Below are 15300 nucleotides of genomic sequence, written 5' to 3' on the forward strand. Positions count from 1 at the left end.
CTGAACTAACAAGCAAAATACGGACAGACTATCTTTGAGGGAGGGAGATAGAGAGGGAGAGAAACATCGATCATTTGCCTCTCATAAAATGCCCCAACTGGGAATCAGACATACAAGCTGGGCATGTGCTCTGACCAAGAATTGAACCAGCAACCTTTCACTTTGTGGAATGATGCTCAACCAACTGAGCCACACTGGTCAGGGCTGCCCCAATTCTCTTTCTTTGTTTTTTTAAATTAATTTATTTTTTAAAGATTGTATTTATTTATTTTTAGAGAGAGAGGAAGGGAGGGAGAAAGAGAGGGTTTCTTATCTCTGTTGTCAAATGTAGCTAACAGGAGTTTTTACGCCTGGCAGTTTTTACACAAGGGTAGTGGTTCTCAAACTTTTCTATCCTAGTGAAACGGGAAAAGTTGGTGTGTGTGCTCTCTGTCACTACCAGAACCAATATATAGACAGGGATTGAATCTTAATGGGTGCTTTATTCAAATGCTGGTGATCTGAGAATATGACGGGTTATGTACCCTAAAATTCATCTTAACATCTCACCTCAAGCCGACCTTTTGATAAGAAGAAGACAAGGGTAAATAAGGGGTTTGGGAAAAAGGTTAATCAGGTAAGAGGTGCAGTCTCGAGGCAATTTTACTGGTCTTTATCTGATGATCAACAATTCTTTATCTGCCTCACCACTGTTTCCTCCCTGGAACAGAGGCTCAGACACTACTGCTTGCAGACGCCCTGGGCACAAAGGTTGAATTGCTTGTCTACCACCTGAAGTCACGTAGGTCACGTATTCCAGTTCCTGGAATAACAGCTTTCCACAGGCATTAATCACATAAGCCTATCAAAATACTGCAGCTAAAATCTTTAACTCTTTATGTGGTGAATCACATTTATTGATTTTTGAATGTTGTACCAACTTTGCATTCCTGGAATAAATCCCACTTGATCCTGGTGTATGATCTTTTTGATGCATTGCTGTATAAAATCTTTTAACTCTTCAGTTCCCCTATCATCCAGACACTTTCACATGCAAATGATTGAAGAGTACAAAGAGCTTTTATTTATGTGGCTTTATCTATCAGTATTTGCTGTATTATAAATAAAAACTGAGGACTTAAAAAATATTTAATTATCAACTAATTAAGATATCAATACTAAACCAATTACATGTTGACATAACATATTTTCATGATAAAACTGTTTTCCAAAAAAACAGGAGAGTGGCATTGTGAATCTAATGTCTGGCTTAATTAAAAAAAATGCATTGTATTCTCATGTCTGCTTCTGCTTTCAATCTGTTGTGATTCACATGTCATACAGGCTCTAGAAAGCTTCTCTGTACATTCAGGAGAGATTATAGTGAAAAAGGCAAATGTTATTTTAGAGTAATTATGAAAATTGTATTAACCTAGCCGAACTAGGGTTTAACTGATAAAGCCAAGTATGGGCATAAACAGGGGCCGATAAAAGAGGCAGAGAAAGAAATTAAGTTAGTGTTGATTTCGGAAAAGGCTAGTTAATTCAATTTGAATTAGTAATTCAGAAAAAGTGGTGTGACAGTCCTCTGGGACAGCAATGCAAACTGTGTGAGAAGTGTGTTTTCAGCAGAAAGCGAACTTTAAAATCAAAAACAGCTTTATTGAAGTTTGATTTATACAATTAAATGTAAAATTCAGTGAGTTTTAATAAGTTTATAAAGTTCCATAACAATCATTACAATCCAGTTATAGAGCATTGTCTTTTTCTTGACAGTGTTTTGTAATTCCCAGCGAACACTTCTTTTTTTAATTTATTCCTGAATATTTTTTGATGCTGTTCTGAATGTAATTGTTTTCTTTCTTTTTTTAGATTTTATTTATTTATTTTTAGAGAGAGGGGAAGGGAAGGAAAAAGAGAGGGAGAGAAACATCAATGTGTGCTTACCTCTCACGCACCCCCTGCTGAGGACATGGCCGCAACCCAGGAGTGTGCCCTGACTGGGAATGGAACCGACAACCCTTGGTTCACAAGCTGGCACTCGATCCACTGAGCCACACCAGCCAAGGGCTGTAATTGTTTTCTTAACTTCATTTCCTGTTGGTTGTATATTTTCATTGCCTTATTGCCCTAGATAAAAGCTCCAGTTCAATGTTGAAGTGATGAGAGTGGACATCCTTGTTTTGTATCCAATGTTAGGGGGAAAGCATTATCTTTGATCTTTAATTTTGATGATAGTTGTAGGTTTTATGTAGAAGTTTCCTTCTATTCCTAGTTTGTGGAGAACTCATCATCTATGTTTGTTGGATTTTATCGAATGCCTTTTCTATATCTATTGAGATGATTATATGGCTTTCTACATTATTCCAGGAGTCAGCAACATTTTCCAGAAAGGGTCATGTAATAAATAGTGTTTTGGTTTTGTGAGCTCTGTGATCTCTGTTGCAACCAATCAACTCTGTTGTAGCATGAAAGCAATTATAGACAACATGTGAATGAATGGGTGTGATTGTGTTTCAGTAAACCTTAATTTACAAAAACAAAAGCTTGCCAGATTGGGCCAGGGGGCTGTAGTTTGCTGATCCCTGCTTTATTCTATTTGTATGTGCATTACAGTAATTGATATTCAGACGTTATGCTAACTTGCATTCCTGGATAAACTCCACTTGGTCGTGATGCATAATCCTTTCTATACATGACTGGATCCAATCGCTATTCCTTTAAGAATTTTAGCATTTATATTCGTGAAGGGTATTGTTCTGTAGTTTCTTGGGATGCCCTTGTCTGCAGCTTTGGTATCAGGGTAAAATGAGATTGAAAATGTTCCTTTCTCTCTTATTTTTGAAAGGGTTTGTGTTTGATTGGTATTATTAGTTCCTTAAATGTTGATAGAATTCACCAGTAAAGAAAATCATCTGGGTGTGGACTTTCCTTTAATTTAGATATTTTTAGTATCTAAACTAAATAAGTTAATGTCTTTGATAAAGGTCTATTCAGATTTAATATTTCTCCTCGAGTCAATTTTATCATTTCTGTCTACAAATTTGCCCATTTCAACAGTTGTCAAATTGTTGGCATGAGGTTGTTCGGAATTGTCCTTTAGAATCCTTTCAACTTCAGTAGGGTTCAGAATGCTTCCTCTTTCATTCTTAATTTTGGTAATTTGTACCCTTTCCCCTTTTTTCTTGGTCATTTTACTAAAATTTCATGAATTGCATAGGTCTTTTCAAAGAACCAACTATCAGTTCCCCTGATTTTCTTGTTTTGCTGGTTTTTGAAAGTTGATTCTGCTATGGTCTCTGAATTTGAATTAGGAAATAATTCTTCCCAAGCAAATGACTCAAAAATTTATAGATTTTCTTTTAACTTTAATTTCTTTTCCTTAAAAATGAGTAACAGCATAAGCTAAATAGAAAAGCAGTTCACATTCCAGATTCCACTTTTACATGGATGTGAAGACTTCAAATTCCTTCTTCAATAAACTGGTTGAGCCATTGGGAAAAAGTGAAATATATCTGCCTATATACATTTCACTACCAACTTCTGGCACATTCAGGGCCAAATTATTACAGGGCACTCAATACGTAGTCTTATAAATAAGTCCTGGCTAGCTATGAGGTGAGCATGGCGCTGTCTCTGTATCAACAGTGACATCCACATTGTTTCAAGATCTCTTAATGCCTTTCCTGTTCTAAAAAGGATTAAAGCTTTTTGTGATTTAGGATCTCAAAACATTTTCTTTTCTTTTTTCATCTATCTCTTCCTTTTAATCAGCACTGCATATCTGAAATAGTGAAGTAGATTCTCAGTTGGCTAGCTGCCTCCAGGTTCTCTTCGCTTCTGTCTACCTTTCACACCATAGCCAGATAGATTAACTTTCCATCTCTTTGTGGGTCTTCATGTGTCGCTCAATCTACCTCGCATATATTACTCACATTCCTGAATTTATCCAAAATGTCAAGTTCATCTCATCTGCATGAATTACTTTTTGATCCAATTCCATCCCAGTAAACAAGATGTTGGGTGGGATTTTTCCTGTTGTTTGGAAGTTATACCTAAGGCCCAAAACTGAGAAGGTAAGATGTGAGGTAGCCCACTTCTAAATTCAAAGAGCCCCTAGAAGTTTAGGCCCTGAAAGACTTGGGTTAAAAAGGCTAGAACCAGATTTGTTCTGTAAATCACCTTTCTACCCTGAGGTGATACAGGCATGAATAGGACTGAGGGAGAAAGCTGCCCACCTTGGGGGAGCATAGTCCTCTTGACCAGCATTTGAATACTAACACTAATACATATTACTGACTGGGAAGGTGTGGGATCTGCTCAAGATTCTTTATGGGAATTGCTAACCAGCAGGAGAGGAGGACATGAGGAGCAATTATTAGGGAAAATGAAGTTATTTATTTTTACCCCAATGAATTGAGATTTCTAAAAACCCAATTTCATATACAAAAAAGGACTTTATTGTCATATTTGCTCAACTAATATTTGTTGATCGCTTCCCATGTGCCCAGCACTGTTCTAGGCATAGGGGATACAGCTTTGGAAAACATTAAGTGAGGTCCCTGCCCTCCTGGAACTTGTACAAGTCTAGGAGTAGTGCTGGTTCCAGGTGGATGCTCAGTATCCTCAGAGATATTTTCCCCCATCTCTCAGATTTTTATCCTTTGGTATATAGGCCTAACTCATGGGCAGACTCTTCCCTCTTGAAGGCAGTGTGCCCAGCGGTGTAGCAATTCTAATAAGAAGAGAGACTGTTTTTCCCGGCCATTCCAGTAGAGTATCCAGACTGTCTCATTGACCTGGCTGGGACTGGCGCACGTCTCTGAGCCAGACTGGTCATGTCTAAGTTGCTGGCGAGGCCACCACAAATATTTGTGCAAATGTTCAATTCAAAGAGGACAAGCAGGGGCTGAAATCCAGTTCAGGAGTACTTACCAATCCTTTGACTGGTTCACTACTATGCCCGCTGGAGAGGGGGCCCTTTTTGTAATTCACACTGAGGCACTGCAGACACTAAGCAGTCTTGGTCATATGCTCACCTCAGAGCAAAGGTGAGATGGTGTCATCCTTACATGAACTAGATCACCTGAGCGTGGGGAAAGGACGGTTGGGGTGCCATTGCCAGAAGACAGGACAAAGGATGCTGGGCAGGCAAAACTACAACGTCAAAACCATGACAGAACCAGGCAGTCCATTCCTGGAAGCAATATTGTATATTACTTCCAGCCAGAAATTTGATTAGGGTGATTCAGAGTGGGGAAGGAGACTTTAGAGACAAATTAGTCTTTCTTCTTACCCTGTCCATGAATTTCATTTACATAATGCAGCTCTTAGTACAAATGAAATGAGTCAGCATCAGGGAAGACAAATTGAAATATGACTTCCATACCAAAGGCAATTACTTTTCTCTCTGTCAGGCTCAGTGAGTAAGTGATCTCCTAAGTAATAGAAATTTTTTTGAAAATAGAGGTCAGTATCCAGTTAGGTCATAAATATCTGTTGTGTGCAGGATCTTTTTAACTGTGTAAAATACATATAACATACAATTGAGCATCTTAACCATTTTTTAAAATTTATTCATTTTAGAGAGGAAGGGGAGAGAGAATCATTGATTTGTCCGCTTATTTATGCATTCATTGGTCGCTTCTTGTATGTGCCCTGACCAGGGATTGAATCCACAACTTTGGTTCACCAAAGCAACACGCTAACCAACTGAGCTACCTGGCCAGGGCCTACCATCTTCACCATTTTAAGTGTACAGTTCAGTAGTATAAAGTACATTCATGTTGGTGTGCAGCCAATCTCTAGAACTCTTTTAATGCTTTCCAAAATTGAAATTCTACACCCACTAAACAATTCACCTTTCCCCGCTCCCCTCACCCCGTAACAACCATCATTCTACTTTGTTTCTCTATGAATCTGATTACTCTAAGCACCTCCTTGAGTATTCAGAATCAATCAGTATTTGTCTTTTTGTAACAAGTGTTGTTATCCCCCCCCCCCCCCCGCCCCACAACAGGCCAGGCTTACTGCTAAAGGGACTTGGAGCAGGAGACCCTGGGTCTGCCCTTTTTCTCTGCCCCCACTCTAACAACCTGGAATGGAGGTGGGAGGCATGGACTGGTTCTGAGATCCTCTGGATCATCCCCCTCTTTTCAAGGCTTAATTCCTATCCCATTGAGGGGTGGGCCAGGCTGTGGATGAGGCAGAGGCCTCCTTATGTAATCGGCCTTCAACTTGGTGGTGAAAAGTCTTTCTTCCTGCTTGGCATGGTGCCTGGTTGTCCCGAGGCTATTCTTGGAATCAGCAGGATCTTGCTAGGATCCCTTGAAGATGAGTAGCCTTGCTCCCTTTGGCTCTTCCAGCTCTGTTTCCAAACCCTCTTCAGGAAGGTGACTTCATAGGCAACTCCCAGCTCCTCCCTCCCCCTGTAACCTCTGAGATCCTTCCTGTGGGATTGGTGGTGATGATCTTTTCCAGGCCTCCAAGGCTAGGGAGAACTGCAGTGAGTTTTCCCTGTGCTTTCCTCGGCACATTACATTGCTGCTCCTTCTCATCTATATTGGCTTAGAAGGCTCCAGAAAAATCCGGGTGTGACATAGTTAGTGGTCTCTACATTCACATACATCCCCAAACTTGAGGGGAGCAGGAGAGATGACACCTATCAGGATCTTTCAGTGACTCTCTTGGTGCCCTCCTACAATGGCAGCACCAGGAAAACTCTGGAGCTTCCCAGCTGGCAAGTGAGGAAGCAGTCCTCCCTTCTTACCTCCCCTTGAAGGCTCACCCACCTGCCATTGCTTGTCCTGGGTGTGGGGTGGGTGCTCAAGGCAGGTGGTAGAAGAGGGACATGTGGGGAGGGAAGGAAGTAACATCCTGTTGCTCTAACATATATATATATACACATGTATATATATACTTATATATAACACGTACTTATGTGTATCATCTATATATCTGTCTCTCTCCCTGGATGGTTATGTAAGAAACTGGAAATAGTCATTGCCTAAAGTAGGGAGTTGGGAGTTAGCAAGACACTTTCCACCATATATCCTTTTATAGTGTTTGAATAATGTTTTAAGGATAAAACCAATAATTCAAGAGATTTGTATATCATAAAGCATAATACAAATAATAGGTTTTTATTGTTACTATTGCATTATCTATCTAAGGCAACAAGAAATAAAGCATTGGGTCTTGGATTATTTAATTGTGAAAATGTTGACCAAGTTAATTTAGAGTCCATTTTCCTTCAATATTTAATCACATTTGAAAATACTCAAGGTGAGTGGAAAAATATAAAAAATTATGTGTATTACAGGTTCGTGTGTTCCCTGTATAACACACACACACACACAGAAGAGAGACTGGAGGGAAGCTTCAATACTTTGACATGGGGAGGGGAGAAAAATGAAGTATTAATTATGCTTTTCTGTATATCTTACATTTTATTTTTTTAATAACACGTTTTGTTTTACTTTTTTTCGAGAGATGGCGAAGGGAAAGGAGGGAGAGAGAGAGAAACATCAACGTGCAGTGAGAAATACATGGATCCATTGCCTCTCACCTGCCCCGAACGGGGGGACCTGGCTCACGACCCAGGCATGTGCCCTGATTGGGAATCCAACCAGCGACCTTTTGGTTCACAGGCTGTCGCTCAACTCACTGAGCGACACCAGCCATGGCTGTATATTTTACATTTTCTACAACAAATAAATTCTATTTTGAAAGAAAAAAGTCATACACTTCAAACTTGGAAATTTTTTTAAACTTCGTCACAATGATTTGTTGTAAGACAGGAGAAAAGCCACAACTGTGGGTCGTGGGAAGGGGAACATTGGAACCCACCTTCCAGGCTCGGAAGTGGACTGAGGACTACAAGGAGAGGCGAGAAATATGCCGACCTCCTCTAAAGCTAGAGAGGCCAGGAAGAGACGCAGAACTTCCGGGGGCGGGCTCTCTCGTCCTTTCGTCGGGGCGGGCGATGACCGCGGCTTCCAACGTGAAGATTCGCGATTACTGGGCTTTCACTTCCGTCACTTTGAAACGGTGCCTGCAATTGGGGCCGACCATGGCAAAGAGCAAGTTCGAGTACGTGCGGGAATTCGAGACGGACGACACCTGCCTGCCGCACTGCTGGGTGGTGGTGCGGCTGGATGGCAGGAATTTCCATCGGTGAGTGACTGGGGCTCTGGGCCGCGCGGCCGGCTGACGCTTCCGGGATCGCGGGCCCAGTGGCGTGGTCACCGGGGTAACGCGGCAGCCAATGAGCGCGCGGCATTGAGCATCATTCTAGGTGCTGGCTATGACAGATTTGGACGCGAGCTGGTCTGGTGTTAAAGGCGACAGGGTGTCCCGCTGGCGAGAAGCGGGCTGGGGTACCTGTGAGCAGAAACCTGATGGCAAGGACCTTGTGGAAAAAGTCACTTTCGGGCATGGTACTTCTGCTCTTCAGCCGGTTGCCCAGCTGTTTTGTTAGAGTGCTGACTGTTCAGAGTCCCACTTAGGCCTTGCTGTGGGCAACACTTGACAGTATGTTCTTGTTTCATTATCAGTAGCAGGCCACATGGACTGGGCTCAGGAGGAAAAAGGTCAACAAAGGCAGAAGCGTAATAAAGGTGGGAATATAGTTTTTTAAAAAGTGCTATTTTAATGATTATTGTAACAAACATTTATTGAACACTTCAAAGGAGCCAGGCATAATTACATTTGTTATCTTCGCCTTATCGTCAGGAAAATTCTATAAAGTAAATACTCTCTACCCCTATTTTATAGAAAAGGGGATTGAGGTTTAACAATTACATCCCCTTTTCTCAAATGGTCAGGACAAGAAAAACCTGAATTCTTAAGGTGATGGAGTAGGTCGTGGCTGGTGGAATGTTTGGACTTGCCACACCGTTACAGCACCTTCCTCTTTGAACATCCCCTTTGATCTGTGGTGTTAATGACAAGCTCTCCTGCATCCATGCCCTTTTCTCTCTCTCTGTCACAAAGGTTTTCTGAGAAGCACAACTTTGCCAAACCTAATGACGGCCGTGCTCTCCACCTAATGACCAAATGTGCCCAGACAGTAATGGAAGAACTGGAGGACATTGCGATTGCGTACGGACAGAGTGACGAGTACAGCTTTGTGTTCAAGCGGAAAAGCAATTGGTTTAAGAGAAGAGCCAGGTAATCCCATAGCCCAGCTCCTTCAGAATCTGTCCTGTCAGCATCTGGTTTCTGCTTATATTAAACACAGACTCGCAGACCACAGATGATGTCTGCGGCGTTTGCAACGGCAGAATGTTTGTATATTCCCGTTTGGACTGTTGTTCTTTGATCTGGTGGCTGAGCATTCCATATCCCTCTGTAGCTGATTCTTTCTGCTCCATTCCCCATCACCTTAGATTCTGGACTGCTTTGGCATTGAACATTAAGACCAGAGAAATAGACCATGGAATATGATACTATGATTCATAGGTTGGCTTTAGCCAGTGACAGTCTGCACAGGTATTGCAGTATTGCTTAAACTTTTAATAAAGGAGGATTTCAGACAAAACAGACAAATCTCATATTTGAGTATTTCAAACTCTTGCAGGAAATAAATCATATAATACATTGGTATTTTTTTATAACAATAATTTCTCTCCTTTCAAGACTTAAAAAAAACCTCTCTTGAACCATAAATTCACATTATACCATAGAGAAAAAAATTCATGTTAGTAAATTATAGGACTAGGGGGAGAGGCAGGCTACATTTCAAATATATAACTGAAATATTAAAACAGTTTTTCTTGGTCCCTCACATTTTATCTGTAGGTTTGCTGGCCAGTTTTTGTAATCTCTCTGTCACACACACAGCCCCTATCAGGGTGTTGAGTTAATGTCTCGTCTGTTCTCTTTTCTTGCTCCACCCACTGTGCCTTACCCTCGCAAGTAAGTTCATGACTCTTGTGGCCTCCCAGTTCGCCTCCAGCTTTGTGTTTTATTGGCCGGATTACTTTGAAGACCAGCCCCTTCTGTATCCCCCGGGATTTGATGGAAGAGTTGTGCTGTATCCTAACAACCAGACCTTAAAGGACTACCTCAGCTGGCGGCAGGCGGATTGTAAGTGAAAGGAATTGAACAGATGCAATTAAACCACCAATTCCAGACTTGAGAGGTGGTAATCTGGCACAGGTTTGGCTCACATGTATTTTTGTTTGGAATGAAAATTTTTTTTTTATTTTATTTATCTTTAGAGAGAGAGGAAGGAAGGGAGAAAGAGAGGGAGAGTGTGTGGTTGCCTCTCGAACACCCCCAGCTGGCAACCCAGCCCACAACCCAGGCATGTGCCCTGGCTGGGAATCCAACCGGTGACCCTTCAGTTCACAGGCTGGTGCTCAATCCACTGAGCCACACCAGCCAGGGCTGGAATGAAATATTTTTTAAAAAAATTTTAATTAGTTGAAAGTAATTGAAAAATTGGGAGATTTCAGGTAAATACTATTTCCAGCTTTTTTTTTTTTTTTAATTGGAAGTTCTGGCGGTAGTAGGTCTATATTCCCACTTACTATTGGACAGAACCTCTGCAGTGGCTGCTGCCTTTACACACACACACACACACACACACACACACACACACACACACACACGAGCCAGTGTGCCATAGTCTCCACCAGTCCCTATTTCCTCTCGGGGTGGGGGGTAGGTCACCTACTCAGGGGGTTTGAGTTGTGACTCCTGCCCTACATGACTGTGATGAAATATTTGTGTGACTTTCTCATTTGGTGTATCTTGATTTTGCCAGAAGAACTGGAGAAGAGGTGGGTGCAGTGTAAATCCCATAACCAGGAAGGTATTCCTAAGCTCAGTGCACAAGTTAACAGATTTGTGTAAAGCATAACTTAAATGACAGAATAAAAACTGTTAGGAAATAAGTGTGTTTCTTGTTGCCCACTTCCCCCCATGTTTCCTGTGTATGGTTTTGGGAAGGTCGGTAAATATCTCTGAGATCTCTTTCCTTTAAAGAGGGTAGAGGTGGGGCTCTCGTATTCTTTGAAGCATGAATACTGAATAAAGATTATATATGTATAAACAGTGCTACTTCATTCTCTTGACAGGTCACATCAATAATCTCTATAATACAGTTTTCTGGGCACTTGTACAGCAGTCTGGACTAACACCAGTACAAGCCCAAGAGAGATTACAGGTATAAAGGTCTTACTGTGTTAATGCTTAACTGTAGTCTCTCCCATGATATTTTGCAGCCTTTTAAAGCTCTCTCTCCAGCTTTGTTTGGAAAGCATATAAAAATCAGACTAGTGGCAGCTCTGCTGCTTGCTTGTTCTGAGATGCTCTGTGAGTTACTTCTACTCCCTGAGCCTCAGCGTCCTCCCCTGGAAGATGGAAGCAGTGACGTTGGCTCTGCATTCCCATGTGGTAGCACTTGGCTGGAGCTGAGCTTTGACTGCCCTCCTTAGACAGGGCATGTGCTCTTCTTTTTCTGCCAGTCCCTCCTGGCCTCTTCCCTCATGGCCAGGCCCTGCTGGGCACCTGCAGTTTCTCGGGTCTGTGACCCCAATGTGTTGTAAAGCGTCTAGGCTCTGGGAGTCAAGTAATCGTACTCATACCATGTTTCTGTTTGATTTTGTCTTCTCTGACTTAGTTTTTTAGAGGTAAAGTGTAAAGAGTAACAGTGCCAGCCCCATAGGTTTATGGTGAGAATTAAATGATGTGATGCATGTAAACCACGTAGGCGAGTACAAAGCACATTGTAAGCAGTTAATAAACACTGGCTTTTGTTATTAGATGACAGTGCTACTTGTAGTATAACTAACTCTGAAATGAAATGATGCATTGTAACAGCTCTTAATACAATGTCTGGTCCTTTATACTTATTCAGTAAATGGTTACCATTGCTAAAATGATGATGAAGATTTATATACAGGGTCTGGTACAAATAATGCCCCTTTTTAATTACAAAATCATAAGCATGTAATTCTGTAACATAACATTATCACACTCAAGCACACTATATGACATTTTAGGTGAAATGTTCGAATTAAAACTATAAATTATTATTACACCCATGTTATTACCATACCAACCATATTCATGTGGGCGTTACTTCTGCCGCACGCTGTATCGCAATAATAGGAATACTAATAGGTCTATCCAGCTTGGAAGAGCCAAGTTTAGATTTTTTTTTTTCTTAGAAGAATAAGAGAAAACTGTAGTTCTGGGCAATTTGTGTAAACTCTGTAAGCTTCAGAGCCCTCATCTCTAATATGGAGATGGTTATGAGGGTCAGATAAGAAACATAAAGTATCTAGTACAGAATAGGTGTCTCACTCTTCCTGACCCCCTCACAGTCATGACTGGTGAAGCCATTGTCTGCTACAGAAGAGAATTTCTTTTTTTAACATTCAATATTATTCTGTATTAGTTTCAGGTATACAGCATAGTGCTTAGCAGAAGAGAATTTTATCAATTTATACATCCAAAGATTGGAACTACTCTTAAAATGCAAATTCTTCAGTATCAAAAGATGTTTGGTAAAACATTTTCACTTCTTGATTTGCTTGTGGAAGTTTAGGTAGAGGGTGGAATGGTACATGGTTAGGGTAGAGATAAGACATACAAAGCTTGGTATATCTGTTTTTATTTTCTCAGGGAACTCTGGCAGCAGACAAGAATGAGATTTTGTTCTCTGAATTCAACATCAACTACAATAATGAGCCACCGGTGTGTAGGAAGGGGACTGTGTTGATATGGCAAAAGGTAATGCTGTTGTGCCCCAAGAGAAACGGAGGTCAGGGAAGAAGAGAGTCTGTGCCCGTCCCGAGTTTGTCTTCCCTGCTACCTGTGTGCTGCCGTGACTGCAGCTGCCAACACGAGTTAGATCCTTCCCAAAACAAGAAGCTATTTTTGATGCTTTCTTTCGTCAGTCCATGCCCATTGTATCAGTTTGTCAGTGAACTTTGTGATCTTGAATCTCTCCTGTAAGTAGAATCACAGAATTTTAGAACTGTGACACTTATTTTTCTGTGTCATAATCTCTCCTCAAATCAAATAAAGCCCTGCTAAAGGGTTACAGTGCAGGTATAAGGAGTGTTGCATTCATAACACATTTAAAGAATACTTTCTCCTACACTGGATAATACCACTAAATGGTCCATCTGTCCTGTGGCACTTGTAATAGGAGGCCCTAAGAGACACTGATGTGAGGATTCTGACACTTGCAGAATACTCACGAGATTCCCTAGACGTTCATACTTACCTTAATGTTCCATAATGGGTCTATGCACTTACCTAAGTCCTTCATTCTACCAGTATTTTCCCTCTGTACCAGCTCCTGGCCACAGTGACTTCTCTAAATGTATTTCCTTCCATCCAAAGTAGTTTTTCTGAAATGAATGTTTTCAAGTATTAAGGGGAACCTTGGGAGCTAGTCAGTCATTCCACTAGCAACTTCAGCTTTTTCACTAGTTTTTTTTAAAGTACATTTGTTCTTTGGAGACTTCTTAATGCAGGTGGGAACGCAAAACTACCATTAATTCTACAGTTATTCTTAGAAAAAAAATGTTATAGTTATTGCTAACAAGGAACAAGAAATCTCTGTTCCTAAGATGTTCTTTTAAAATATAGCAACATAACTCTCTTTAAAAGTATTTTTCATTATAAAGAAGTTCATGTGTGTTGAGATATATGTGTATCTGTGTATCTCCTGGTAAATATATGTATGTCAGAAGTATATAAAGTAAGAAAACGAATCTCCCTCACATCTCCCCCTTCTCTCCCAAGCCCACTCTTGAGTTCACAATGTCAATATTTTAACTTACCTGTAGGTGGGAGACGTCACGACCAAAGAAGTTAAGCTGCCTGCAGAAATGGAAGGGAGAAAGGTGGCAGTGACGCGAACCAGGACTAAGCCAGTGCCCTTGCACTGTGATATCATCGGGGATGCTTTCTGGAAGGAGCACCCAGAGATCCTAGATGAAGACAGCTGACCCTTTGCTTTCCTGTTCTGCTGTGCTTAACCACGGAAGGCCCCCCAAGTCTTCTGGCCTTAGGTGGCCCTAGTATCCCTACCACCCAGGACAGTGTCCCAGGCGTGACATGACTCTGGCTGGGAGGGGAGCAGGGAAGGAAGGCAAGGATGGGGTGAGGGATCCTGTTGTTTACGTAGAACACCTTTTCTGCAGTGTTAGAACATGGTTCCTTTGGTAGAAGTGCATTTTTAAAAAAATTGTGGTACTATTTTTATAAAGTGAGAACTATTTTATGCCTTGCCGAATGAATCATTTTTAGATTGTGGCACAAGACTTACAAAAACCTGCCAAGCTCTTTCCACCCATAATACAAGATGAGCCCAAAATTTACTCTGGCGCACTTGTTCTTAACTAGAGAATCCAGTGACCTTAAATCTCACCTTTCCCACCCATGTACTTGGCATTCGTCTTTGGCAGACCTGGAGATAAATGTAGGCCAGTGCCTGTAGGCTGTCTGTGAATTCAGGAATTCCAGGGAAGACTCGGCGTGGTGTCAGTCTCCAAGTTGGCAACCTTGGCTAAACAAATGAGTAGTTTGGATGTCCTCCTTACTCAGTCCATAGATACGTTTGGTGGAGTTGATCAGCATGACCATGGTCTTGCCAGGGGCATTGTTTGCAAGGCCACTTAGTCTTTCTAAGAAGAGTCATACGTATATTTGAGAAGAAAATTTGTGAGAATGAGCGAACTAGCAGAGAGAAACATTCACTCCATGTCCTTTAGATATTTGTTTTTAAAGTCACCTTGTCACCTGTTGGACTTCCTGAAAAAGATTCTGAGGTAGCTTTTGTGTAAACAGAACAATGACATTTGAATTGGAGAGCAGAGGGGTCAACACTCCCCTTGGGGTTACAGGTGGTAGGTGTCAGCAGAGCCCCAACAGCTCCACCTGGTGCTGGCTTGTGGAGGTGGGATGGGTGAGGCGCCCAGGGAGCCGCAGCAGTGATTTCACGTGCCCAGCTGTTGGCCTCTGAACCCGGGGAGAGAGTGGGGACAGGTGGAACTCACATTGCCTCTTGTCCTTGTTTCATATTTTAGAGGAAAGAAGTTATTTGGCTCTATTAAGAACTAATTAAGAGACAGCCCGTGTCCCAGTGCCTAGTCTTGCATTGCAGAATTTACAGCCAAGAAGAAAATGTATTTTTAAAAGAGCAACGGCTGGTCTCATCCCTCACCAGTTGATGCCCCATCTGTCCACGCCTTGTTTTCCCTTCCTGTTCTTACCCCGCAGGAACAGGAGATGTGGCTCATGCTTAGCGATTGATGAAATCTCTTTGAGAAGGAAAATAAAGGTTTCAGCTCCCTA

General features: G+C 41.6%; 1 protein-coding gene across 1 annotated transcript; it reads left to right on the top strand.

The window, feature by feature from the left end:
* Nucleotides 1–7824: 7824 nt before the first annotated feature.
* THG1L (tRNA-histidine guanylyltransferase 1 like) lies at nt 7825–15300 on the top strand. The gene is made up of 6 exons (XM_024576900.3): nt 7825–8154; nt 8974–9150; nt 9899–10068; nt 11064–11152; nt 12616–12723; nt 13791–15300. The coding sequence occupies exons 1-6, from the start codon at nt 7964–7966 to the stop codon at nt 13950–13952; spliced, it is 897 nt and encodes a 298-aa protein (XP_024432668.1). The 5' UTR covers nt 7825–7963; the 3' UTR covers nt 13953–15300.

This window comes from Desmodus rotundus, chromosome 6 (genome assembly GCF_022682495.2).
Source record: "Desmodus rotundus isolate HL8 chromosome 6, HLdesRot8A.1, whole genome shotgun sequence".
In the NCBI taxonomy this organism is placed as follows: domain Eukaryota; kingdom Metazoa; phylum Chordata; class Mammalia; order Chiroptera; family Phyllostomidae; genus Desmodus; species Desmodus rotundus.